General features: G+C 45.8%; 2 protein-coding genes and 1 pseudogene across 17 annotated transcripts in view; 2 read left to right on the forward strand and 1 right to left on the reverse strand.

Annotated features, from left to right (window-relative positions):
• ITSN2 (intersectin 2) overlaps positions 1 to 24,818 on the forward strand; it is a 159,217-nt gene extending 134,399 nt beyond the window's left edge. For 11 of the 13 annotated variants that reach the window (XM_079941152.1, XM_079941154.1, XM_079941151.1 and 8 more), the window contains 11 exons: positions 2,847 to 2,968; positions 5,672 to 5,778; positions 7,051 to 7,234; positions 16,670 to 16,768; positions 18,387 to 18,554; positions 18,958 to 19,173; positions 19,757 to 19,878; positions 20,603 to 20,685; positions 23,310 to 23,393; positions 23,837 to 24,010; positions 24,526 to 24,818. In XM_079941152.1, the coding sequence (XP_079797278.1) occupies positions 2,847 to 2,968; positions 5,672 to 5,778; positions 7,051 to 7,234; positions 16,670 to 16,768; positions 18,387 to 18,554; positions 18,958 to 19,173; positions 19,757 to 19,878; positions 20,603 to 20,685; positions 23,310 to 23,393; positions 23,837 to 24,010; positions 24,526 to 24,683 (1,517 nt within the window). In that variant the 3' untranslated portion in view covers positions 24,684 to 24,818. Of the gene's footprint in view, positions 1 to 2,846; positions 2,969 to 5,671; positions 5,779 to 7,050; positions 7,235 to 16,669; positions 16,769 to 18,386; positions 18,555 to 18,957; positions 19,174 to 19,325; positions 19,879 to 20,602; positions 20,686 to 23,309; positions 23,394 to 23,836; positions 24,011 to 24,525 lie in introns of those variants that run through there. The other 2 variants (XM_079941149.1, XR_013831102.1) reach the window with 2 other exon arrangements.
• Positions 10,986 to 13,227, forward strand: LOC307195757 (importin subunit alpha-1-like; annotated as a pseudogene). The gene has a single exon. The product of its transcript is annotated as an importin subunit alpha-1-like (transcript).
• A 21-nt stretch (positions 24,819 to 24,839) lies between the features above and the next one.
• The window catches only part of LOC307196299 (protein FAM228B), a 50,807-nt gene continuing 48,251 nt past the window's right edge, over positions 24,840 to 27,395 (reverse strand). For all 3 annotated transcript variants that reach the window (XR_013831103.1, XR_013831104.1, XR_013831105.1), the window contains exon 12: positions 24,840 to 27,283. The gene's annotated coding sequence lies outside the window, so the exon portion shown is untranslated. The remainder of the gene's footprint in view (positions 27,284 to 27,395) is intronic.

Raw genomic sequence — 27,395 nt, forward strand, 5'->3', positions numbered from 1 at the left:
TCAGGAATGCCAGGAACACATTATAGTATTTGCTGGATTGGGGGGACCAGAGGGCCTGGAGGCAGGCAGAGGCAGAAATGCAGAAGGAAACACCAGGAAGAAGAGAGTGACAGAGGCTGAGGGAGAGACTCGAGTGTTGGAAGCAGCAGCTCATCACAGGTGTCAGGGCTCTGGGCAGGTGCAGGAGGACGCCAGCTCCCAAGGGGGTCTCTGCATTTGGCGATGCTCAAGGTCATCATTACCTTCACAAGACCAGTGTCAGTGGAGTGGTGGAAGAGAAACCAGAGTATCTTAAGTTGGAGAAGTGACAGAGAGAGCTGTGGGCGGGGGGGAATGAGTGTCAGACCCCTCTACTGTCAGACATTTGGCAGTGAGACTAGAGACAGGTGTTTGTGGAGGGAGCAGGGTTGCAGGAAGGGTGCTTGTTTGTTTTACATATTGTGGTAGGAGGGACACATAACCATGTTCATGGACTAGAGGGACCAGTGAAGACTGAAGATGGAAGTGTGAAGGGCAGGGAAGTGTCCTGCAGGAGGGGGCGGGTTAGGGATGCTGGCTTTAGAAGAAGTAAGATCCCCTCACCCCCTGACACGGGAAGGAAGTACAGGGATGAGTGAGCAGGAAGATGGGGCTGGAAGTAGAAGGGGCATCATGCCTTTATTTTTTTTCCCCTGATGTCAGAGGTGAGAGCATCTGAAAGTGGGGATAGGGGTCAGGTTGGAAACTTGGAGAATAAAAATTTAAGAACCATTGTAATGAAATGCAGAGGTGTCAGCTAGGGTTGGAGTATAAGGATTGTCCCACATTCATCCTGATGAAGCTAATGTCGTGTACGTCCCAGCCTTAGAAACGATAAACTACCTGAGACTTTTCCTATTATCCCAAGATACTGAATAGATAGGCCAATACTTGTGGGTTTTAACATCAATCATCGATTCCCAAAGTGTGATATCCCGGTGGTGCACAACACAATGGCCCACAAAATAGTGCCCAGGAGGACTCGAATTATTTTAATAGTTATATGTTTATGGTAGTTACTATTAGAAGAAACATAACCATCACATCAAACCCATGATTTCATAGACATTTAGCTCAAACATGAAAAAAAATATTACATAAATAATAGTAGAGATACTATGTGGATGTGGCCGAATGTGAAGGACCGAGATTTGTAAACCACTAGCAAAGAGCTAGGGCAACCTTAGAGACTGCTGCGATTGCCCCACCAGCGTCAGCTGGATGGCCACGTGGTCAGCAACATTCCGCATCAGGCGTCGGCCTCGGCATCCAGCCGCCTGGCTGCACACAGCCGGGTCAGGCAGGGGCCTGTGTTAGCCTTGCTCATCCCTAGCTCTCGCTCATTCCTGCAGGTCTCCTTGGCAGAACAGGACGGAACACAGTCCCCAGAAAAGCTGGATAAGTCTGAACATGAGTGGCACTGCGATTTCATCTTGGTAGCACCAAACGTGACTTTTGCCTTATTCAATTTTTGTTTGACTGTGGGAGTAATTTTTTTTAAAGCTGTCGGCAGCATGTGCAGAAAATAGAACAGTTGTCTGTCTTCGTGAGGACTCTCTGAAAGCCCGAATCTATACAAAATACATAAAAAATCAAAAACAGTCACGAAGAGAAGCCCCCACTTAAAAGGCCAGTCTGATCCTGGCGTTTTCCGCCTCTGTGGCTCTGCGCCTTTGTCCCCGTGCAGGGTGTCTGCCTCGGTCCGAACACTGCGGGCTGCGGAGGCCCCGCAGGGCCGGCCCTGCTCCTGTGTCCTCTGCTCCCCAGACCTTCGTGTTGCCTCCCCATCTCTCCCGCTTTGGACGTGCACTGCTACCGCCTCCTGTTGTCCCTTGCTGGGCACCTACCTGCTTTTTCCTTTTGCCTGAGGAAGGGCTTTCTGAGGCGTTTCCCCTCCCACTGGGCCTTCAGCAGGCCCTCAGCTTCTTATTGAATGACTCTGGGTTAACGTCACTTTCCAGTGTGACAGTGAGCTCAGCTCCCATGTGCCTGTACATTGATCCGAAGTGACTATGGTACTTCTCACTCTGATGCCATGCGAGATGGCTGGGGGCTGCCCTCAAAGCCCCCGTGGCTGCAGTGTACCCCAAACCACCAGTTCTTTGTTCCAGTGGGTTAAGACAGTGCTCTTGCTGGGAACTGCTGGGCCCTGGAGACTTCAGGTTTCCTAACTGAGCACTTAACTTTGAGAAATCTAGAGAAGTGTTTCTCAAACATTTTTTAAACAGTGGCTCACAGTAAGGAATACATTTTACATCCTCAAATACATACCTAACTAAAAATGTTCACAGTACAATACTGACAGATCCTGTGCACGTGGTAGTTATTTATTTTGTTTTGTTTTTGTTTTAAAAAATCGATAGAATGGCCCACCAATAGCTCATGACCTGCAGTTTGGAAAACACTGGTCTCCAGCATTTGAGTCACTTAATCGTTACAGTGCTTTGAAAATGTCTCAGGATGGTGAGAATAGAATAGATTCTTCACAGGGCTCCCTCCGCACAGTTCTGGTTTCTTTGAGGCCATTTCTGAAAATCCTTCATTCTGTCATTACTTATTTGGAAAAGAAATTGGGACCATACCGAGCATTGCAGGCGTTGCAACCAGTTACAGGTGTTGCTAATTTGCGGCTCTGGCGCTCTGGAGTGGCCGGTGGTTAATCCCGCTTCCGCAGGTGTGCGCTGTTCACCCAAGTCCCAGGGCCCTTTGGCAGGCCACGTGGTTCTTTCCCGGCAACACTTGCAAACCCCGTGTATCTGACGGTTCATGTCTGTTTTCTCCGAAGAAGATAAAATAATATTTTGAAACTCTAGCCTGCTTTTCCACAGGGTGTGCAGATCTCCAAACCCTGGACACCATGCAGCCAGTGGAGAGGAAAAGGCAGGGCTACATCCATGAGCTGATGGAGACTGAGGAGCGGTACGTGGATGACCTTCAGCTCGTCGTGGAGGTGAGGGCGCCGCGGGCGCCGCCGCCGGTTGCTCAGGGGGTGGGGCCTCGTAGCGAGGTATCACCTTTGACGAGTGAATTCTCAGGCAGTGACGGGAGTGCTCACACCCTCAGAATGCTTCCTCTGACCCTTGGAGAGGCCCTGAAGATCTCAAGTCGGCTCTTTCTCCAGATTAGGTAATTCAGAATGAAGAGAGAGAGAAAAGGCACTCAGTGCCTCAGTCGGATGTGGCAGAGGCCCCGTCAGGAAAGACCAGGGCACGGAGTAGGTGGGAAGTCTCTCCAGCAAACGTATCTGCCTCAGACTTTTCTCTGACGATGTCTGCACCGCTCTGCTGGCACCTGACGCTTTCATAAAGTTTAATGATTTCCAGAGGAATTGTGAGGCAGTGGGGGTGTTCACCTAACCTTTATGTCAGTTTGGAAAACCAAACAGTGTACTGTAAAATAGCTCCCAAATCTCATATATGTACTGTGTTGTGACTATTAATGGTGCCAGCGACCCTGAAGCAGACAACGGCCGTTAGAGTGGCACTTTTAAATGGTTCGCGTTTGAGCAAAGTAAGATTTTATACTTTTATTATGCTTTTGTTTCCATGGCTTTCAGTTCCCACAAAAATTTGTCAAGGCCCTCAGATGAGACCAGTTTAAAAAAAAAACTTAAAGAGAACAGGTGTCCCCACTCAGGCCCAACAGGTGCACTGTTTACGTGGTCGTGACCTTGAGAACACAGGGTGCAGAAGCTGAGTCCTGCATCTGCCCGAGCAAGGCCTTTCCCCGATTCATTCTCTCCCCTGAATTCGGGCTGGGATCTCAGACATGGCACACTTGCTCCTCTCAGACGTTCACTGTCCTGCACTTCTCGGTTGATAACGTCTATCTTCCCCCAGGCTGTGAGCTCCTGAGGGCAGAGACTGTGTGTCCTTCGTCCTACACCCCAAACGTAGCCTGGCCCTTTACAGGCCTTCCCAACAGGACTGGATTTATGTGTGGCTAGGTGTGTTTATGTCTGTCTGCACTTCTCTCACCAGGATGGATGGCCTGTAAGAAAAGCCCATCTTTTTGATTAACCCCTACAAGTGTCAGCCCTGCTGCCGGTCAGATTCCAGTCCTAAGTGGCTGTAAATGGGTGTGGAGAACCGCTCTGACTAGCACAGAAGGTGAACGGGGGCCAGGTGCTCTCCCCATCTCAGGCCAGCCTCTTAACCACATGGGCTTGGTTATTCTCACTCAGCGCACCTCACAAGACACTCTGAGGGGTGAGGCATCATGTTGGGGTCAGGGGGTTAGGGGAAAAAGCACTGCCCACAGGCAAGGGCTTCTCATTACCGTTGCCGTGGAGGGCCCCAGAGGACCCAGCCATCTCATGCTCTGCTTACCTCACTGAGGCTGGCACAAAGCAGGCAGATAGAACGAATAAACAGTAACCTAAATTAATCAGCGAGTGAAAGAACCGACATCAGACGCTTTCGCTGTCCTCCAGGAGCAGCCTCAGAGCAGGTCGACCTTGTCTCCAGGGCTCTCTCTCACAGGGGTGTCCAGACATCTTCAGTCTGATTCTGGAACCGTAGAGGTTTAGAGACGTTAGTTCATAGCACTTTTATCTGAGTTCTCTGAATCCAGGTTCAATTCAGTGCAGTAAGTAAACATTAATTTAGAACAGTTTCAATGGAGGGTAATGTCATGTGTATTTTGGAGAGATTTCACGTGAGAAGAGTTGTCTCAGATGACTTCACCATTTCCTTAAGGCTTTTAAAGTCATTCCCTAGTTGTTTAGTGGAAACTTGAACTTAGAATCAAAAAGTTGTTTTAGTTCTGGCTCCTCCACGTTCTAGCTTTGTGACCTTGAGCAAATTACTCTCTCAGCTTTTATTTCTTCGTGGGTCAATTGGGAATAATAATACCTGACTCAGCATGACCTACATCATCTATGAAGTTAATTGAGAAACCCACACACAAGCATATGCATGTATGTGAATATCAGAACTTTGTGAAACCTTAAGTGCTACGGATTACCAAAGTGTTATCATTTAACCCCTGAAATCCACATGTGCTTGGTGGCCAGTCTTGAGGATAGGATAAGGCATCACTCTTTCTTCTGGTGCACTTCTCACAAACTGCTTCCAGACCCCTGAGGTGCTCAGCCTGACAACGGTCATGCTCCCTCAGTTCTGCAGGCTCTTCCAGTGTGTGGGTGCTTTATGCCCATGGTTTATTTAACCTGTGTAACACCCTGAGGAGGTAGGTATGAGAATCTCCTCTTCTTGATGAGACTGCTGGATTCAGTCCTTAAAATCAGCCCTGATAGGAGACGAAATAGCAAAAAGTAGGGAAATTTTGCAATTTAAAATTTAACAGTCCCAATATGTTTATTTAAAAGTGCCATGATCTTCCTAGTTTAGTGTATGAAGATAATGTTTTGTTTTGTTTTTTGCGGTACGCGGGCCTCTCACTGGTGTGGCCTCTCCCGTTGCGGAGCACAGGCTCCGGACGCACAGGCTCAGCGGCCATGGCTCACGGGCCCAGCCGCTCCGCGGCATGTGGGATCCTCCCGAACCGGGGCATGAACCCGTGTCCCCTGCATCGGCAGGCGGACTCTCAACCACTGCGCCACCAGGGAAGCCCGAAGATAATGTGTTATTTAGACCACACAGCCTGTGTACTGCACTTCAGCTGACTTCTTTCCCTTGTGTTCTGAATTTAGGTTTTTCAGAAACGAATGGCAGAACCAGGTTTTCTCACTGAAGGAGAAACGGCCTTGATCTTTGTTAACTGGAAGGAGCTCATCATGTCGAACACGAAGCTGCTGAAGTGAGTCGTGGGCATCACCTGTCGTTGCAGCAGACGCCCCCAGCCCCAGGGCTGAGACTCATACCTAACTCTCTGCAGCCAGGGCTGCTTAGCAAAGAACTTTCACTGTTTTCTATTCCCTCGGGCTTTTTTTAAAAAATATAAATTTATTTATTTTATTTTTGGCTGCGTTGGGTCTTGGTTGCTGCGCACGGGCTTTCTCTAGTTGCGGTGAGCAGGGGCTGCTCTTCATTGCGGTGCACGGGCTTCTCATTGCAGTGGCTTCTCCTGCTGCAGAGCCTGGGCTCTAGGCGCGCGGGCTTCAGTAGTTGCGGTGCACGGGCTTAATAGTTGTGGCTCGCGGGCTCTAGAGCACAGGCTCAGTAGTTGTGGCGCGTGGGCTTAGTTGCTCCGTGGCATGTGGGATCTTCCCGGACCAGGGCTCAAACCCATGTCCCCTGCATTGGCAGGTGGATTCTTAACCACGTCACCACCAGGGAAGTCCCTCCCTCAGGCTTTTAATTTTATCATCATTTTATGAAATGCTCTCTAACTCTGAAATGCATAATTATTGAAGTAAAGAAATATAACAAAGAAAATATTTGATTAAGCAAAGGAAAAATTAAATCATTAAACAAACAATATATCAACATATGGCTCCAAAATATACTTGACTCTGCATCAGATAGAGTCAGGAGAGAAGCTGCAGCTCATGGCCTAGACATAACTGGCTGGTCTGGCACTCTCCTAAGTCCAGTGTGAAATTCCGTGGCCTGTGGTGATTTTCTGTCCCTTACGCCTGTGAGGACAGGCTCCTGTGGGCAGGCATGAGCAGTCCCAGCGCTTGCTGCCTCTCTGCCCTCCTTGGGGCTCAGCAGCTTTCTGGGAACGATGCCGCCTCCACACGTGGCCTCTGTGGGCTCCTGCTCCCTTTTTTCCCTTACAGAGGGTGGAAATTTCTTTCTTCTTGGTTCAACTGAAAACAAGTTAAAAAATTTTCAAAAGGAACTTTGCTAAGATACTAAGCTGAATCCAAAACAATTCCAAAGACCTAGGAACACCCAAGTGCACACACTTCATTTTCTTCTTCTTTCTAGCAGCTCACCCAGGTTGGCTGGGCGGGCAGGGCTTTAAGCCCTTGCTGCCTCCTCCTCCTGACTTTTCCCTCACGGTGCCAGAGCTTTTTAGGTAACTCACTGGTTGTCATTACCGTTAGTCTCGCAAGGTATTCATCCTTCATTTGCAAAGCACATTCAGTTAGAAATGGGAAGTGAGAGTGTGTGTTGGTTGCAGGGCCTTGCGAGTACGGAAGAAGACTGGGGGTGAGAAGATGCCCGTGCAGATGATTGGGGACATCCTGGCAGCTGAGCTGTCCCACATGCAGGCTTACATCCGGTTCTGCAGCTGTCAGCTGAATGGAGCAGCTCTTTTACAGCAGAAGACAGATGAACACGCAGACTTCAAAGAATTTTTAAAGGTAACTCCATTCTGGGAATGTAGGCAGGTCAGCCTTGTTCTGAGCCAGGAGGCAGGGGTGTATGGCGGCATGGTGGGGAATCTCAGCAGTGGAGAAGGCCACCTCCATCACCTTCCAAAGGAAACACAGATACGGCAAAGAATTTTCTGACTGCTTTGAGTTGCCTTTCATATTGAATTGATTTTTCTTGGCACTGGGACCATGATTTTGCCCATCTTTAATAGCAGAGTGTTTTTTTAAGCCTACTTACATAAATCAGCTACTTTATACTCCAGAAAAGTCCAGAATGTCACTTGCTTAATTTTGTAAATTGTATTTATTTTATACCCATCTTATTCCAGAAGGAATATAAACTAGCTTACTTAAACGTATAAAATGCAACAAGATAAAATAAAATTTAAAATAAGTGGATGGGGAGTTCCCTGGTGGTCCAGTGGTTAGGATTTGGTGCTTTCACTGCCGTGGCCCGGGTTCAATCCCTGATCGGGGAACAGAGATCCCACAAGCTGCATGGTGTGGCCAAAAAAAAAAAGTGTATGAATAAAATGGGACAAAAGGAAATGAGAGTAGGAAAGAAAATGGTGACACCAGGAATTAGGATAATAAATAAAAAGCGCATCTGTGATCCTGTATATATACAAGAAGTGTACGCTTCCAGAAACCAATGAGAAGACAGAAAACAATTGGTTCCATGATGCCATGGTCATAAATTAAAAACAAGCAGCTGGTAAGGAGAAGTAATGCTAGAACTGTACTCAGAAAGTACACTATGTGTATATTCACTGTATATAACATAATGAGTCGGCAACAACCTTACAGTGATACATCAATGAGCTTCATATGTCCGGTTATATCATAATAGAAAATCACATTTTGATAAGTCATTTTTATTGATGTTGTTCAGTAATAGAAATATTACTAAACATGTTAAAATGGTGAGGGAAATGAAAGAAAAATCTGTTTTCTTGGTTTTTTTGCATTTTGTTGTTGTTGTTGTTAAGTACTTTATATTGGGATATATTATACAGCCACAGTAGTACTTTATGGGAAAGTGCATAATTTTAATATTTTTATTATCAGAAAAGAATGGAAAAATCAGCATAAAATGTAAGATATATAGGCAGAGGATAAAATTCTAAGAGGAAAATAGAGGAAGTAATAAAGATAAAAGCACAAATGATATCAATATGTCTGCAAACAAGTACAGTGAAAAGAACTGATAAAATATAACTCCACTAAATCTAATAGAAAAAGAGGGAAAAAAACACAAGTAAAAACAAGAATAGATACAAAGTTATTTCTTAAAAGTGTATGCAATTCAAAATATATGCTAATAAATATGAAAACATTAATAAAACTTGTAGTTTTCTATTAAAGTTTGAAAACTGATTCAATAAGAGTAGAACATCTAGAGAGAGTCAGGCTTGTGCCATCTTGCCCCCACCGTCTGTGCCCAGCCACCCTTTCCCTTTAGACACTCTCAGCCCCCCACCCGCCCCTTTCCAAGCATGTCCCGGGCCACCGCCGCGAAAACCGCACCATCTCTACCCGCACATTCTCTGTGTGGGACGTGCAGCCAGGTCTACAAGTATTCTTAGAGCAGAGATGAGCTATCTGGAATAAAGCCAGCAAGTGACCTGTCCATTTAAGCCACAGATGAATAATACTGCAGCCAGCCCAATGTCTACTGCCACTTCAAGTAGTGGAAGAAGTACAGGGAAGTCTATAAGCTTTGCAGCAGAATTGCAGAGTACGATGTTTTTGCTTACAGATTAAAAACTTGAACATAGACCTGAAACCGTAAAACTCCTATAAGAAAAAAAAAAAAACTCCTTTAAGAAAACATAGGTGGTTTTCTCTAGGTGATTCTAGGAGGCCTCTTCATGAAATGGCAGTGTTGGTAGAAGATGTAGTACACACTCAGTTAATTTACATCCCGTGTGGCTGACAGGGTCTTGGTGCTCTGGCCTGGTGTCAGGCCTGAGCCTCCAAGGTGGGAGAGCTGAGTTCAGGACATTGTACCACCAAAGACCTCTCAGCCCCATGTAATATCAATTGGTGAGAGCTCTCCCAGAGATCTTCGTCTCAACACTAAGACCCAGCTCCACTTAACAGCCAGCAAGCTCCAGTGCTGGATGCTTCATGCCAAACAACTAGCAAGACAGGAACACAGCCCCACCCATTAGCAGAGAGGCTGCCTAAAATCATTCTAAGTTCACAGACACCGCAAAACACACTGCCACATGCAGCCCCATCCACCAGAAAGACAAGATTCAGCCCCACCCACCAGAACACAGGCACCAGTCCCCTCCATCAGGAAGCCTACACAAGCCACTGACCCAACCTCACCCACTGGGGGCAGACACCAAAAACAACAGGAACAACGAACCTGCAGCCTGTGAAAAGGAGACCCCAAACACAGTAAGTTAAGCAAAATGAGAAGACAGAGAAATATGCAGCAGACGAAGGAGCAAAGTAAAAGTCCACCAGACGAAACAAATGAAGAGGAAATAGGCAGTCTACCTGAAAAAGAATTCAGAGTAATGATAGTAAAGATGATCCAAAATCTTGGAAACAGAGAAAATACAAGAAACGTTTAACAAGGACCTAGGAGAACTAAAGAGCAAACAAACAATGATGAACAATACAATAAGTGAAATTAAAAATTCTCTAGAAGGAATCAGTAGCTGAATAACTGAGGCTATAGAACGGATAAGGGACCTGGAAGATAAAATAGTGGAAATAACTACCGCAGAGCAGAATAAAGAAAAAAGAATGAAAAGAATTGAGGATAGTCTCAGAGACCTCTGGGACAACATTAAACGCACCAACATTCAAATTATCAGGGTCCCAGAAGAAGAAGAGAAAAAGAAAGGGTCTGAGAAAATATTTGAAGAGATTATAGTTGAAAACTTCCCTTGAAAACTTCCCTAACATGGGAAAGGAAATAGTCAAGTCCGGGAAGTGCAGAGTCCCATACAGGATAAATCCAAGGAGAAACATGCCAAGACACATATTAATCAAACTATCAAAACTTAAATACAAAGAAAAAATATTAAAAGCAGCAAGGGAAAAGCAACAAATAACAAACAAGGGAATCCCCATAAGGTTAACAACTGATCTTTCATCAGAAACTCTGCAAGCCAGAAGGGAGCAACAGGACATATTTAAAGTGATGAAAGGGAAAAACCTACAACCAAGATTACTCTATCCAGTAGGGATCTCATTCAGATTCGACGGAGAAATTAAAACCTTTACAGACAAGCAAAAGTTAAGAGAATTCAGCACCACCAAACCAGATTTACAACAAATGCTAAAGGAACTTCTCTAGGCAGGAAACACAAGAGAAGGAAAAGACCTACAAAAACAAACCCAAAACAATTAAGAAAATGGTAATAGGAACATACATATCGATAATGATGTTAAATGTAAATGGATTAAATGCTCCAACCAAAAGATGTAGACTGGCTGAATGGATACAAAAACAAGACCCATATATATGCTGTCTACAAGAGACCCACTTCAGACCTAGGGATGCATACAGACTGAAAGTCTGGGATGGAAAAAGATATTCCATGCAAATGGAAATCAAAAGAAATCTGGAGTAGCAGTTCTCATATCAGATAAAATAGACTTTAAAATAAAAACTATTACAAGAGACAAAGAAGGACACTACATAATGATCAAGGGATCAATCCAAGAAGAAGATACAATTGTACATATTTATGCACCCAACATAGGAGCACCTCAATACATAAGGCAAATGCTAAAAGCCATAAAAGGGGAAATTGACAGTAACACAATAATAGTAGGGGATTTAACACCCCACTTTCACCAATGGACAGATCAGATCATCCAAAATGAAAATAAATAAGGAAACACAAACTTTAAATGACACATTAGACAAGATGGACTCAATTGATATTTATAGGACATTCCCTCCAAAAACAACAGAATACACTTTCTTCTCAAGTGCTCATGGAACATTCTCCAGGATAGATCATATCTTGGGTCACAAATCAAGCCTTGGTAAATTTAAGAAAATTGAAATTGTCAAGTATCTTTTCCAACCACAACGCTATGAGACTAGATATCAATTACAGGAAAAAAAAACTGTAAAAAATACAAATACATGGAGGCTAAACAATACGCTACTAAATAACCAAGAGATCACTGAAGAAATCAAAAACTACCTAGAAACACCGTCCTCAGGCTGACCATGGTGGACATTTTGAGGGCAGCTAATCCGCAACCTGTGTGCCCCGCACCACTTCCTGTGGAAGCTTGAGCCAGCGTGTAGCTTTCTCCCTTTGTCTCATAACCATGTCCACCAATGAGAATTCTAATTCACCAGCTGCCCACCTTAACAGATTCAAGAACAAGGGGAAAGACAGTACAGAAATGAGGCAGCACTGAACAGAGGTTAATGTGGAGTTCCAGAAAGCTAAGAAGTATGACCCGATGCTGAAAAGGAGAAACGTCAGCTCTTTTCCAGATGATGCTGCTTCTCCACTGCAGGAAAACCACAACAAACAGGGCACTGTAAATTGGTCTGTTGATGACATTGTCAAAGGCATAAATAGCAACAATTTGGAAAGCCAGCTCCAAGCTACTCAAGCTGCTAGGAAACTGCTTTCTAGGGAAAAACAGCCCCCCACAGACAGCATAATCTGGGCTGGTTTGATTCCAAAATTGTGTCCTCCTTGGGCAGAACTGATTGCAGTCCCATTCAGTTTGAATCTGCTTGGGCCTCACTAACACTGCTTCCAGGACATCAGAACAGACCAAGGCTGTGGTAGATGGAGGTGCTATCCCAGCATTCATTTCTCTGTTGGCATCTCCCCATGCTTACTTCAGTGAACAAGCTGTATGGGCTCTAGGAAACATTGCAGGTGATGGCTCAGTTTTCCGAGACTTGGTTATCAAGTACGGTGCAGTTGACCCACTGTTGGCACTTTCAGCGGTTCCTGATACGTCATTTTTAGCATGTGGTTACTTACATAATCTTACCTGGACACTTTCAAATCTTTGTCACAACAAAATCCTGCACACCCCCTTAGATGCTGTTGAGCAGATTCTTCCTACTTTAGTTCATCTCCTGCATCACGATGATCCAGAAGTTTTAGCTGATACCTGCTGGGCTATTTCCTACTTTACCAATGGTCCAAATGAATGGATTGAAATGGTTGTGAAAACTGGGGTTGTACCCCCACTTGTGAAGCTTTTAGGAGCTACTGAATTGCCAGTTGTGATTCCCACGCTAAGAGCCATAGGGAATATTGTCACTGGGACAGATGAACAGACTCAGGTTGTAATGGATGCAGGAGCACTTGCCATCTTTCCCAGCCTGCTAACAAACTCCAAAACTAATATTCAGAAGGAAGCTATGTGGACAATATCAAACATCACGGCTGGCTGCCAGGACAAGATATAACGAGTTGTAAATCATGGATTAGTCCCATTCCTTGTTGGCATTCTTTCTAAGGCAGACTTTAAGACACAAAAGGAAGCTGTATGGGCTGTGACCAACTATACAAGTGGCGGAACAGTTGAGCAGATCGTATACCTTGTTCATTGTGGCATAATAGAACCACTGATGAACCTCCTAACTGCAAAAGGCAACAGAATTATTCTGGTTATCCTGGATGCCATTTCAAATATCTTTCAGGCTGCTGAGAAACTAGGTGAAACTGAGAAACTTAATATAATGATTGAAGAATGTGGAGGTTTGGACAAAATTGAAGCTCTACAAAACCATGAAAATGAGTCTGTGTACAAAGCTTCATTAAATTTGATTGAGAAGTATTTCTCTGTGGAAGAAGAGGAAGATCAAAATTGTGCCAGAAACTACCTCTGAAGGGTATACATTCCAAGTTCAGGATGGCACTGCTGGGACCTTCAGCTTTTAGATTGTACCTCTGAGGCATAAAGTTGTTTGTTGTGTACTATGTTTGGTAGAAGTTTCTCTTACTGTTTCTCTACTAAGAATTCTTTTTACGTGTGGTTTGTTACTGTAGCACTTTTTACAAAGAAACTATGCTTGAACAGTTCCAAACTGTACATACTGTATGAAGCTTCTCCTCTCAATGGGTTTCTTATTTCTATGTGGGATTTCATATCTTGCAGTGTCCTGTAAATAAAGATTAAATTCCACCCTTTTCTTTACTTCAAAAAAAAATTACCTAGAAACAAATGACAGTGAAAACTCGATGACCCAAAACCTATGGGATGCAGCAAAAGCAGTTCTAAGAGGGAAGTTTATAGCAATACAATCCTACCTCAAGAAAAAAGAAAAATCTCAAATGAACAACCTAACCTTACACCTAAGAAGAACAACAAAAAAAAACCCAAAGTTAGCAGAAGGAAAGAAATCATAAAGCTCAGATCAGAAATCAATGAAAAAGAAATGAAGGAAGCAGTAGCAAAGATCAATAAAACTAAAAGCTGGTTCTTTGGGAAGATAAACACAATTGATAAACCATTAACCAGACTCATCAAGAAAAAAAGGGAGAAGACTCAAATCAACAGAATTAGAAATGAAAAAGGGGCTTCCCTGGTGGCGCAGTGGTTGAGAGTCCGCCTGCCGATGCAGGAGACACAGGTGCGTGCCCCGGTCCAGGAAGATCCCACATACCACGGAGCGGATAGGCCCAGGAGCCACGGCTGCTGAGCCTGCGCGTCTGGAGCCTGTGCTCCGCAGCGGGAGAGGCCACAACAGTAAGAGGCCCGTGTACCGCAAAAAAAAAAAAAAAAAAAAAAAAAAAAAGAAATTGAGCTATTTTGTGGTGAGATGAATGGACCTAGAGCCTGTCATACAGAGTGAAGTAAGTCAGAAAAACAAATACTGTATGCTAACACATAATATGAATCTAAAAAAACAAAAATGGTTCTGACAAACCTAGGGGCAGGACAGGAATAAAGACACAGACGTAGATAATGGACTTGAGCATGTGGGAAGGGGAAGGGGAAGCTGGGACAAAGTGAGAGAGTGGCATGGACATATATACACTACCAAATGTAAAATAGCTAGCTAGTGGGACGCAGCTGCATAGCACAGGGAGATCAGCTCCGTGCTTTGTGATCACCTAGAGGGGTGGGATAGGGAGGGTGGGAGGGAGACACAAGAGGGAGGAGACATGGGGATATATGTATACATATAGCTGATTCACTTTGTTATACAGCAGAAACTAACACAACATTGTAAAGTTAACTATACTCCAATAAAGATGTTAAAAAAAAAAAAGGAAATCTGAAGATAATATTAAACAAGGGAAAAAACTGAGTAACCTATCCCAAAAGAGGAGATAGTTTCACTTGATGGATTTAATGGTGAATTCTTTACAACAATAAAGGAATAGATTATTCTATTTTATATAAACTGTTAACAGATCCCAGAAAAAAATAGAAAGCCTACCTAATTCATTATATAAGACAAAAGTGACTCTAACGCCAAGGCCCATTTTTGTATTTGTGTTTAATTACAAAAATGAAAAAAAAAGTTATAACCCAATACCTTTTATAAATATAGTTGTTAAAATCTTAATTAAAATAACAGTGAATAAAATTAAGCATTACATGAAAAGAAGAGTCTGTCATAACCAAATAGGATCAATTCCAAGAGGCAACACAGTTTCATGCTCAGAACAAGACAGCCTTCAGAACTGGACTGCTCGGGCTGAAATTCCAGCCCCATCATGGTCCACTGTGTGACCAGGGCAAGTTTCTTAACATTTGGTGCCTTAAGTCCCCTCATCTCTCACCTGGAGATAATCAGATAATACTTTTAAAGTACTTTAGCACAGAGACCAGCACATAGTAAGCATTCAATAAATGCTAATTTTATTTATTTAGCTTATGATGATCTCAGGGACGTAAAAATGGTTCAGTATAAGGCACTGAGGACAGACCCCTTCAGTTGGTGGGAGGCAAGGTGTTGCCTAGAAATGAACTAGAAGAAACATAGAAAGAAACCAAGATCACAGAAACAAACATTAATCAGAATAATTACATAAATGTGGAATTATGAGTATATGTGAACATTTTAAAATAATAGTAGAATTAAATATAGGACATTTACCTTCTAAAGCATAGTAAAAGATTTAAAATTTTTTCAAATAGTGATAAAAATAGGAATTAAAAAAATAGGATGTAAATAGGATGACAGTGTCACCACAATTGTAACAATAGCAAAAATAAATAAAAAGTGTTTAGTCTCATAATGAAAGGCGTGGTGTTGATTACATTAAAAAGCAGATCTAACAAGCTGTGTTCTAAAATGTTACTTTTTAAAAAGACTCAAAATATAGAAATAAATACCATGAAGATGCTTATCTTAGAAACATATATATATATATATATCCAAAAACAAAAGGAGGGGGTAATTTTAATATCCCATAGTGGGAAATGATTAGGTAAATTATAGTAAATGTGTTATTTTTCAGTCCTTAAAATGATCATACTAGAGTACTAGCTACTCTGTTAGGTCTTGTACTAGTCCTAGGAGTAGAAGCAAATAAATGTGGTCCTTGGCATCCTGGAGTTAACAGTCTGGGTGGGAGTTATAGAGACACCTCCTATGTGATGCCTCTACCTGTGTTACCCAGTCCAGATGTGGCATGATGATAAAGGAAGCCTCGGGGGCTTGAGAAGGATCACTGAAAAGGAGGGGAGGCATGAAGAAGGGGAGAGCCTGGACTGGAGGAGGCTAATCTGAGTCTTCAGAGATGAATATGAATTAGCCAAGTGAAGGAAGAGCAGAAAGGACATTGTGAGCCTGGCTCATAGCAGGTGCTCAGTAAATGTATTGTTATGAATGAAGCAGGGTGATGAGCAGGCAGAGATGGGGGAGATCAAGAGCTACTTAGAAGACAGACTGGCATCAGTGGTAACTCCTAGGTATGTGCGGGGGAAGGTGAGTGGGTGAAGAATGGTGCTACCAACTCTGATAGGAATAGGGGTAGAAGAGGATGCTTTTATGAGGGAAGACGAGGACTTCACTTGCGGGTATGCTGAGGTATTGAGGTGCCTTTGGGACATCCAGGTGAGATGGAGAGTAATTTGGCAAGTGTAGAGCTCCACAGCTGGTCTGGTCACACTGTGGGGCTCAGTCGTGTGGGATCTTGGGAAGAGGAGAGGAAAGGAGTGAGGAAGACTGAGAGGGTCAGTGGGCTGGGAAGACAGTCTGGTTCCGGAAGGAATGGGAGGGAGGGATCGCACAGGCTGTCAGACGCACCTAAGAAAGAACTGAAAGCATCCACTGGCTTTGGCGCATGAAGTGGGATATTCCTGCTGTTAACCTGATACGTATCATTTTGGATCCTGAGTTTTTAAAAGAAGTTAGAAATCTAAAAGGTGGTCAAAGTCAGGAGAATAGCCAATGTTTCTTTGTTTTCCTCAGGCTATGATTTCCTCACAAGCCTCTCAATTATTTTGCAGAGGCTGGCATCTGACCCTCGATGTAAAGGAATGCCCCTTTCCAGCTTCCTGCTGAAGCCCATGCAGAGGATCACCCGCTACCCCCTCCTCATCAGAAGTGTAAGTGCCCAGCTGGGAGAAGCAGGACCCTTTGAGGTTCACAGAGGCTGATAGGGAGCCTCCAGATACACCAGCCACCCACCACGTGGTCCGACTATACTGTCTGGTGGACCAGGCACCGTGTGTGTGTGCGCGCGCACACGCCCATGGACACACATGCAGTCTGAAAGGATAAATCCTTGAAGTGGGCAAATAAAAGAGGTATCCATGGTCATTTGGGTTACCTGTCCTCCCCCTTCCCAGGAAGCTCCCTGGCCTCTCGGGGTCATGAGTGTATTTTGTCTAGGCAGGGCAACGCCCTCTAGGTCTCCAGCTGTGGAAAGAGTCCACAGTTAGTATGACCTTGGGGTCCAGTCTTCCTGCTGAGATCTGAATTCATCTACCAACTGAATGTGTAACCTAGACGTCCCAGCAGTCTCCAACTCAGTGTCCTAGACAGCTCATCATCGTCCCCTGGCTGTATCCTACCTCAGCTGGCTGACTACACAGTCCCTCTAAAATTCCATTCATCTTTTTGACACAAACAATGTTGGCCTCTCGAGCTGATACGCCTTCTAAGGAGAAGGCAGACTTTCAAAGGATTATTCCACAGGTAATCATTGAGGTAATTTTAATCATCTTACAAAGAAAAACAGTAGAAATAATATAAGACTGTTGCTTTTATTATGCCTTGATCTCTGGTTTGTAAGCCATGTTAACTCAATATAGACCTTATGTTACAGAATTAATGTCACAGTTCTGATACCAAATGGACCCGTTAATATACATTAATCCACAGTCCCTTACCTGAAATATTTGGGGCCAGATGTGTTTCAGAATTCAGAATGTAATTCAAATGCTGTATATTACATGACACCCCAACAAGCCTGGGCAGCACCGATAAGCAACACATTAATAGTCCTACAGAGAAATTCATGAATAATCACTATAAGTAGACATAAAAAGTTCATCTCTTCAGTTTAGGTCAAGTTTTGCCACTAAATGAGTAATGAAAACAGCTTTAGGCTTCCAGAGCTTTTTCATATCTTGGAACTATAAATGAAGCACAGGAGTCGCCTACTGATGGGCCCGCTAATTTCCAGAGGGACCACGCAAATTTGCATTCTCTATCCCTTTACCTTTGGAACATTAGCGTGAAGTATGTAGCATTTTCCTACATGCTGACAACATGGTTTTATTGTGTTTTTTCCGTGGCAGGGGATTCATTGCTTTCAGCAGATTTCTCAGAAGGATCAGTGACCCCCAAAATATAATGAAATGTTGCTATTCAGCAAGTTAACATACTTACCAAAGGCGCAGGCAGTTTATACTGGAGGGTTCACCCTAAAGGCACATGGCTTGTTACTGGGGGAAGTAGGGACGCACCCTTACACATACAGCCTATCCCCAGACCCAGCTAGAGGGCCACCAGAGACCCACAGGGCACTTGGTCCATGTAGCGCTTGGCCCACCCTCTTGTCACTGAGTCACCTGTCTCCCCGAGTACTCGGGGGCCCTGAGCCTCTCAAGGGTAAATGACTGTCTTGCCCACTATTGTATTTCCAGCGCCCAGCACCCGGATGGCAGGGCAGGTGGAAGACGTAAGACATCCCACATGACACAGCCCCCTCTCTTCCAGATTCTGGAGAACACCCCAGAAAATCACGTAGACCACTCCTCTCTGAAGCTGGCCCTCGAGCGGGCAGAGGAGCTCTGCTCGCAAGTTAATGAAGGAGTTCGGGAGAAGGAAAATTCAGACCGACTGGAGTGGATCCAGACTCACGTGCAGTGTGAAGGTCTCGCGGAGGTGAGGCCTGTGGGGCTGAGCTGGGTGCCGCCAGGCAGGCTCTGGGTGGGGAGCCAGGTTCGTGCCTTCCCCTAGTGTAGACAGTGTGTGCCTCAGCTCAGCCCATGCAGACTCACCCTCCTGCCCATTCTTGGGTTGTCATCTTCCTTTCTCATAAAGAGAGATGTTTTGAGTTCTTTGAATTCAGCCGGGAGAATCAGTATTCTGTGGTTTTGTAAGTAATTATTTTCACTATGCCAGTTTGAACTTTGAAGAGAAATAAATGTAAGGATCTTCTGTGCAAAAGTGAATGATTACAGCCACACTCCCACCTGGAAGGTCTACCGCACCTCCCTCAGGTCCAGGGCGCTGGCCTCGCCAGGGGTGCTGGGAGTTACAAAGTGACAGTTTCTTTCTCTTTAAGCAACTTGTTTTCAACTCCCTCACCAACTGCCTGGGACCCCGCAAGCTCCTGCACAGCGGAAAGCTGTACAAGACCAAGAGCAACAAGGAGCTGCACGGGTTCCTCTTCAATGACTTCCTGCTTCTCACCTACATGGTCAAGCAGTTTGCTGTTTCCTCGGGCTCCGAGAAACTTTTCAGCTCTAAGTCCAACGCTCAATTCAAAATGTATAAAATGGTAAGTGTCACATTCCTGGCAGTAGCATCAAGAGCACAACGAGGTGTTTCCTTTACTTTAAGGACCTCCTTCCCAGCCTGAGCCTTTCCTGTCCTCATGGGACTCTCTCCACCTGCCTCCAGACGGCTCACGCTTCCTTTGTCACTTCCCAGGGAAGAAGCCTAGTGTGGCTGGGCCTTCACTGCCCTCTGACAGCAACCAGCTGGATTCCAGCTATGGATTCCAGCTTCCTTCGCAGCAAACACGATGTGTGATCCCACCTCCGTCCACATTCAGCATCGGGTCTCTCCGTAAAACCAAGGCTGACGGGAAGGGTCAAGTGTCAGTGCCTGGAGGAGAGACCCTGTCACGTGAGCTGTCAAAGACACTCGGTGCTCCTGTCCGCACTTTAGTAACATCTGATCTACCCTAGATATTTACTTTCATGACACAGAGGCAGTTTCTTTTCTCCTAAGTAAAGGACTCTGGAAGCTAGACCCCTCTACTTCTCAACAAGGCTCTTCAGAACAGACAATTCTGGACGTAGGAGGGTGGAGTGTTCTGACCCATTTCACAGCCTGTGTTTTGGCCCTAATTCTTTCAGCCCATTTTCCTGAATGAAGCCTTGGTGAAACTGCCCACAGACCCTTCCAGCGATGAGCCTGTCTTCCACATTTCTCACATTGACCGGGTCTACACCCTCCGAACAGACAACATTAATGAGAGGTCAGTCCTGACCACGTGTGACCTGCCTTGAGGCCTAGGAGAAAGCCTGACCTCTCCCTCCGCCATAAACCCGCCTCCAGCCCGTGCTCACGCCCTACTAATTCCTCCTCCACCACAGTCCCACTGGCAGGCCTTGGTTTAGACGTGCCAGGTTACCGCAAACGCCTCTAACACACTTTCCTGCTTCCAGCCTCTCCTCGGGATCTTCCGAAGTGGGAGAGCCAACACCTCACTTCCTACTGCAATCCCTCAGGGACAGTCTGTGCTCCTTCGCCTGCTCTCTGAGGCTGTCCCGTGCCTCTGGGTCTCAGTCCCATCCCTGCACTCCCGCCGGATTGTCTGCCCTCCCCCACTGCCCTCTGCATGGGTGCCTTCTTCCCTCCCTGCCTGGCCAGCTACGCGTCCTGTCCTCTGGGTGTAGCTCCTCCTCCGCTGCGTGCACAGCTCTCTGCAATAGAACCTGTCATTTGTCGTGCTGAGCTGCCATTGCATCTTCCACCTCTGTGCGCCCAGCACCTGACAAGTGCTTGGTGCCGTCAAGAACTTTCTAGAAATTCTCAGCTTGATCCTCAATTAGCAAACAAGTCCTTCAGTTGAATTACTGTGAAGTCTATGATTGGGAACTTCTCAAAGCCAAGGTTAGCAAGCACAGAGCTCTGGGGCTCCTGGTGGACCTGTGAGCCGTGTGCGAAGTCTGCCCGATGGCACTCTGCTTCTCCTCCAGGACGGCCTGGGTCCAGAAGATCAAGGCGGCATCTGAGCAGTACATCGACACCGAAAAGAAGAAACGGGAGAAGGCTTATCAAGGTAGTGGGGGGGGGGGGGGGCGGTGCCTGAGAGGGTTGGAACCAGCCACCAGGGGACCCTGGGCACTGGGCGGGGTCCCAGCTTCAGGGCACAGGCTGCTGCTCCTGCAGTGAGGGGATAAACATGGACAGCCTGAAAGACCAGACTTGCCGCGGGCGAGCTCGGCAGAGCCCGCTCGGCCTCCCACAGCCGTTTCAAACCTCCTGGGGGCCTCCCTGAGCCCCCCCCCACTGTCCCCTACATAGACGGGGGTCATCCAGTGCGAGCCCTGGGACCTCCCTTCTCTCTGTGGCAAGGTCTCTGTCCCTCCTCCCCACACACACTCTTCACTCTTGTTTCCAGGAAGAGGGGTCTGTCCTTTGCATAACCAGCCCTGCCTCTGCTTGGTCCATTTTGCTCCATCAAACTTCACTTCTACAGCCCGTTTCCCCTCTGCTCCTCCCCCACCCAGCCTCTACCCCACCCCTCCTCCAGGTCCAGCCAGCCTCCTCCCAGCACTGGGTTCGGGACCCTACACTCAGAGCCTTTCACTCCGCTTGCTGTCCCATCAATCTGTGCGAATGGCTTGCTCACACGACGTCAGTGACCACCCCCAACAACTTGGCTCGCTTTCCCCAATAGCAGGAAATTGAGGCCCCTCCCTCCCCCGGACCTCATGACACCCCTGAGGGTCCTTGTACCATCAGATCTTCTTTCATCATCTCCTTCCTAGCTCTGCTTCCTCCCACCCTACCCCAAGAGTTCTGAGCCTCCCTCCCTCGTGTCACCCCAGCTTCAGTGGTCACGGCTGGCCTGCTGTCCCTGCAGCCCCTGCTCTCCAGAAACACCTGCACCACCACTCCTGTTGGATTAACCTCCTTCCAGAAGTAGCTCCTCCCGATAATCTCAGTGGCCGGTAGTATTGTCCTTGGGCGCACACTGGAAATGTGCTCTCTGACCATCCCCATCCCCCTGCATCTCTAGACAGTTGCAGAGTCCCGCATAGATTCTCTCCGTGGTTCTCTTCCCCATTTGCATAGCCCTGTCCTCTCCTGGTGGCACAGCCCTATTAAGACCCTCCAGTCTCCCACCAGGCTCTGGCACAAGGCCCCTCCCTAAGTCCTCCCACTTAGGTTCCTGGCTGCTGGAGTTGCAGCTCTTTATGTTTTTTTATTCAGGTTTCCCTTATTTTGTTATATACTCCTGAAAGGTATACGTAAATTGGCTTTTGCTAATTGAATCTTATTTTAATGGTACTTTAAAGGCATGTTATTGAAAAATCAATGATTGCATCTTTTCAGAAAGCATATAATGATCTCTTAATTGGTCGAAGATAAATCGAAGTTTTTCTTTACACCATTATCTGTACATATTGTTATGCACTTTCCACGTGTTCCATTCTTTAGACCTTTATTACTTAACTCTGTGCCAGGCCCTGTGCTAGGCTTAACTGGGCCTACAAAATGAATATGGCCCAGCCCTGCCTTCAAGGGGAACTGAATGCCAGTGCCTGCTGGGCGGGTGGGCACATAGGAGGGGTGGGCCACTTCTCACAGAGAAGGTTCTACTTGCCCTGAGCTTTGAAAAGTCAGTAGCTCACCAAGCAGCTTTTGTTAGTTTTTAAACCCCTAAGGGCAAACCCTGCTTAACTTTATAGTTACCAAGATAATCTGAGTTCACTAACTCATTTCTCTCCATATTAAAAGTGTTTCTGAAAAAAAAAAAAAAAAAAAAAAAGTGTTTCTGAGTACCTCCTAAAATAAGGTCTTAAATAAAAGTTTATAAGCTAAAGTGTTTACATGTAATTGGAATTATGGTGAGTGGTTAAGAAAGTAGACTTTGAGGACTTCCCTGGTGGTCCAGTCCACTTGCACTGCAGGGGGCACGGGTTCAATCCCTGGTTGGGGAACTAAGATCCCACATGCCACGCAGCACAGCCAAAAAAAATAATAATTAAAAATAAATTCTAAAAAAAGAAAGTGGACTTTGGTATCTGATGTGTTTTTGACCTTGCCGTTTTAGAAGCTCTGTGACATAAGCACGTTATAGTCATTTCTAAGACTCAGTTTTCTCATATTTGACAATGCAGTTATAAAGAGCTACGCTGTAAATGTGCAGTTTAAGTATTGTAACTTATGTAAAAGTCGATCACATGCCTAACACAAAGTAAGTATCCAATAAATGTTAGCTGCTTTTAAGTGCTGAATGAATATAATGTGTGGTGATGTTATTCCTATTACTACTTGCTAGGCAGTGGAGGGGTTAACACAGGGATGAATAAACAGTCTGTGCTCTGCCATGGCCCCTCCTGACAGAGGGGATGGACTGACACAGAAGTTCAGACCTAGCAGGCTGTGGGATGCACAGAGGAGGGAAGGGATCCAGGAGGTGAGACTGGACCTGCATGTTGAAGGATGTGTAGGATGCTGATGGGCAGAGATGGTGGCGAGGTACCCTAGCAGGCGACACAGCCTGGGCAAAGTCACAGAGCAGCCAGATGCTGCCAGGCCCAGTTCAGTGGCACGTGAGGCTGGGGAGTGCTGGGGTTGGTCAGAAAGACAAGACTATCTACAGCTTAGCATCATCACTCTGCTGTCTGCATTCTCAGAGAAGAAATTAACATCACTACTCTTCCTCTTTTGTAGCTCGCTCTCAAAAGTCTTCAGGCATCGGGCGTCTGATGGTGCATGTCATTGAAGCTACAGAACTAAAAGCCTGTAAACCAAATGGTAAATGCTTCTTTCATTCAACTGGTGTGGTAACTACCCTGCTCTTTGCTGATAACTCTTCTGAACATTGAATAACGGGACACTTTTTAAAAGTCAGTATTTCCAGTGCCACTAAAATGGTTATTGGACCAAAATTATTATCACTCTAGTTTCCCAATAAATACCGATGCCTCCTTCCTCAGTGCTTCTGAGTAGAGAAGGCAGGAAGCAAGCTGCACTGACACATGCTCATGGGGAGCAGCCCTGGCATTCGCGCCCACAGTCCCTCCCCAGGTTTATGATGCTGTCAGCACTGGGAACAGAGACCACAAGGCAGATGCAGACCCTCAGGCAGTGACCCCTGCGGCCATGGTCTATAGAGAAACATCTGTGTAGATCCTGCTTCTGCTCGAAGAAGGCCCTCTTGTCACATGCCACATGTATACTGGTTTGTTTTTGTTCAGGAAAGAGCAATCCATACTGTGAAATCAGCATGGGCTCCCAGAGCTACACCACCAGAACCCTTCAGGACACACTAAATCCCAAGTGGAATTTTAACTGCCAGTTCTTTATTAAGGATCTTTATCAGGATGTGCTGTGTCTTACCATGTTTGACAGAGACCAGTTTTCACCAGATGGTAAAGTATAACTCCGGGGGGTGGGGGCGGGGATATGAAGTTTCCCCCATACTCTAGGATCTGGGGTCTGGAAGCCGGGTGCTCAGCCTTGTTTTTACCCCAAGACACCTAAGGGCAGTGACACAGGCCATGGTCCTCAGCAGCTCTCAGTGGCTGCAGGTGGGATACCTTCTCAGGGGAAAGGGGGGGGTGGCCTCAGGTGTGTTTCAGGTCTTTGACCCCAGTCACCCCTGCTTACCTAATGGAAACGCTGTGCTCCTGGCACCTACTGAATGGGTGAGCCATTCCCTGACCAAAGAGGCTTGGATTCCCAGCAGTTTGAGTTTCCCTCACACAAATCCCTTGTTCTGCATGCATCCATCCATTCACAGTATCCAACGGCCATTAACCAAAAGAAGTTACTTGTTTTGAATTTGAAAGTTTTATGAATCCTGTTTCAGACACTCCTTCTGTGATGATAGTTTTTTAACAGTTTTTTAAAGAAGACTTTTGACTCTCACTTGTCTATTCACCAGATTTCCTGGGTCGCACTGAAGTTCCAGTGGCAAAAATTCGAACAGAACAGGAAAGCAAAGGCCCTACAACCCGCCGACTGCTGCTGCATGAGGTCCCCACTGGGGAGGTCTGGGTGCGCTTTGACCTGCAGCTTTTTGAGCAAAAAACTCTCCTGTAGGGGCCTTAGGGATCTGCCCACTAGGCTGGGGCTGGAGAAGATAGCCGGTGCTGCCCCTGAGCTGGCGGAGCGTCGCGCCGCTTCATCCATCACAAGGCCACGCATGCTGGGGCCTCTATTTTATCGCACACTAAATCGCTAGCAATCTATGCAAACATGACCTTCCCTATAAATAAACCAAACCCCATAGCACAGTGCCTTGTATTAGTGTTAACATGTTCGGCTGTGTTTAGATGCCAGGATTTCCATTTTCAGGGCTATAAAAAGTATTATGTGGAAATGAGGCATCAGACCACCAGACGTTACCACTTGGTTGAATGTGTCCACTGTGGGTGGTTTGGGTGACGCTGTAACCATTTCACACCACGTGACCTCCGCTGGGTCACAGCCACTCAGGAGGTGAAGGACTGGGAAGAAATGCAGCCTCAGCGTGGGAACAGCCTGATTACGGAAATAGTGTCCACTTGTGCACTGAATAAAAACAGAAACTTGATCATTTTATTCCTGATTAGATTTTATCATTCTCTGCTGAGACAATATAGTTTGAAATCTAAAGGGGAAAGCTTGATTTACTTTAAATACTGTGAACTCTAATGATGCAGAAAATATTTTTCAACGTTAGTTTTCTGAAGTATAAATTATTTATGTAAATTCCTTGTTTTTGCATATGTCATAGGACATGCATCTTTAAGCTTTATCATTGCCAATATGTACAGAAAGAGAATAAAAATATAAGTTTATGAATGTAACTTCAAAGCCTGACTGATTTACTTTCTATGTGAAAGGCTTTTAAAAGGTAATTTCAGGGGCTGCTTGTAATGAATCAGGACAGAATGTGGCGGGGGAGTAGTCAGTCAGGAGACCCCAGAGCCTCGTCTTGACTGCCATTGACTTGCTCTGTGACTCTGGTCACTTTACCTACTGTTTCTGGGGCTTGGTTTCTTTGATGGCTAGAATGGATGATCTCTGTGGGAGCTAGAGCGTTCCCTTTTGAGTGCCTCTGTTTGCCTAGCTGAGTAAACCCTCAGGGGTAACTTAGCCATGAAGAAAATGCACGAGTATTAAAAATCATCAGCAGGTCCCTCAGCCCCTCCAGCTCCAGAAGCACCTGTCTCCCTCCCCCTGCCCCCATGCTGTCAGAGACACATCCACACCTGTCAGAGCTGTTTACTCAGCCTCTGGATTTTGAAATGTGAACTCTGTCTTGAACACTGATAAAAATAAGGTCTTTCTTACACACTAAATCCCTGGGTTAATGAGTACAACTGGGAAAAGATCTGCCTTTTGGAAGGAATCACACAGGCTACAGAAGCCCTGATTTCTCAGGGAGCAGGTGTTCTCTAGCAGCTATAAGGAAGGATTCAAATGTCCCCACACCATAGCCCCTGTTTCTGCCTAAACATAATCACTGGACAAAGAAAAACTGGAAAACAATTCAGAATATTCAAGGAAAAAAAATCCATCATTCCAGGTATTGATCCTGGGCACTGATGGGCTAAAACACAGACCTAAAAGGAATACGCCCCAGTGTCAAAGGAAGAGACGCTCAATATCTGAACCCAGACAATTAAGAATGTTGCTCAATTTAGGGAAAGTCTGGCTGCTCAGGCTCAGCCGCACTGAGCAAAGCAAACTGCTGGTCTTCTACAGGGTTCTGAGACTCGAGCTGTGTTGGTTATGGAGGCAGGTGTGGGCTGATGTTCACAAGTCTGCCTCTGACCAGCTGACTTTCAAAGCATACAGCTGCTACTGATGTCAGGCAGGCTTAAAACCAGTCCTGGGGTTACCTGTGACCATAGCTATAGGATAATCCTTTCCTGGGACTGTGGGACTTCCTCACTGGGATGAACTGTGGCTAGTGCCATGTCTCCATGTCTAGATATGTTAGCATTCTTGTGGGACTCAGGACAGAGGAGCCTGCAAGAGGTGAGTCAGACAACTATGAAGTTACAGAGGATAGTTAATGGCAGTACTTCCAGCAACTCCAGTCACCCCCTTTGATGGAGGAACATGGCACTGCTCCTTAAGAAGTCACATCCTCTCCTGACAAAAACGGTAGCCTGATTTTCTGAAGGGCGAGGAAGGGACTACCTTACACTACCTACCCCTCCAGGGGAAAGACTGAGTGGCTGGAGGAGAGCCCAGCAAGCCCCTCCCGTGCTCTTCAGGATCAGGGTGCCCAGGCGGGCACGCCGGACAGCTCCACGCTCTGAAAGGGGACCCAAATTCTGAGCAGTCTAACATCACAAAGTCAGAGTGGCTTCGAGGAGATCGAGTACCCTGGTGAATGACCATGTGCTTTGGCACCAGAGGGACTGGACGTGGGATAGAGAACACCGCCACTTTCAAACCGTGCAGCTGACCTGGAGCGAGTTAGCAAACCTCTGAGCTTTGTGTAATGGAAGGTGATAATACTACCTTGCTGGGAAATTTTTTAAATGAATACACAGTACCTCACGCAGTTCCCGATTCACAAGGAGAGCTCAATAAACAGTAACTTATTATTCGGATATTCCTCAATTTAGGGAAAGTCTGGTCAGGCTGAGCTGCATTGAGCAAAGCAAACTGATCTTCTATTTCTTTCTTCTGTTTTTCCATTTCTGGAGAGAAAAAATGTTGGCAACGTTTTAACTGTTGTAGAGACACTGCAAAGTAAAGGTCAGCAAAGCTTTGTTACAAATGGCCCCTTATGGGGCACAGTTCCGGGGGCCC

Source organism: Stenella coeruleoalba (genome assembly GCF_951394435.1).
Source record: "Stenella coeruleoalba genome assembly, chromosome: 13".
Classification (NCBI taxonomy): Eukaryota; Metazoa; Chordata; class Mammalia; order Artiodactyla; family Delphinidae; genus Stenella; species Stenella coeruleoalba.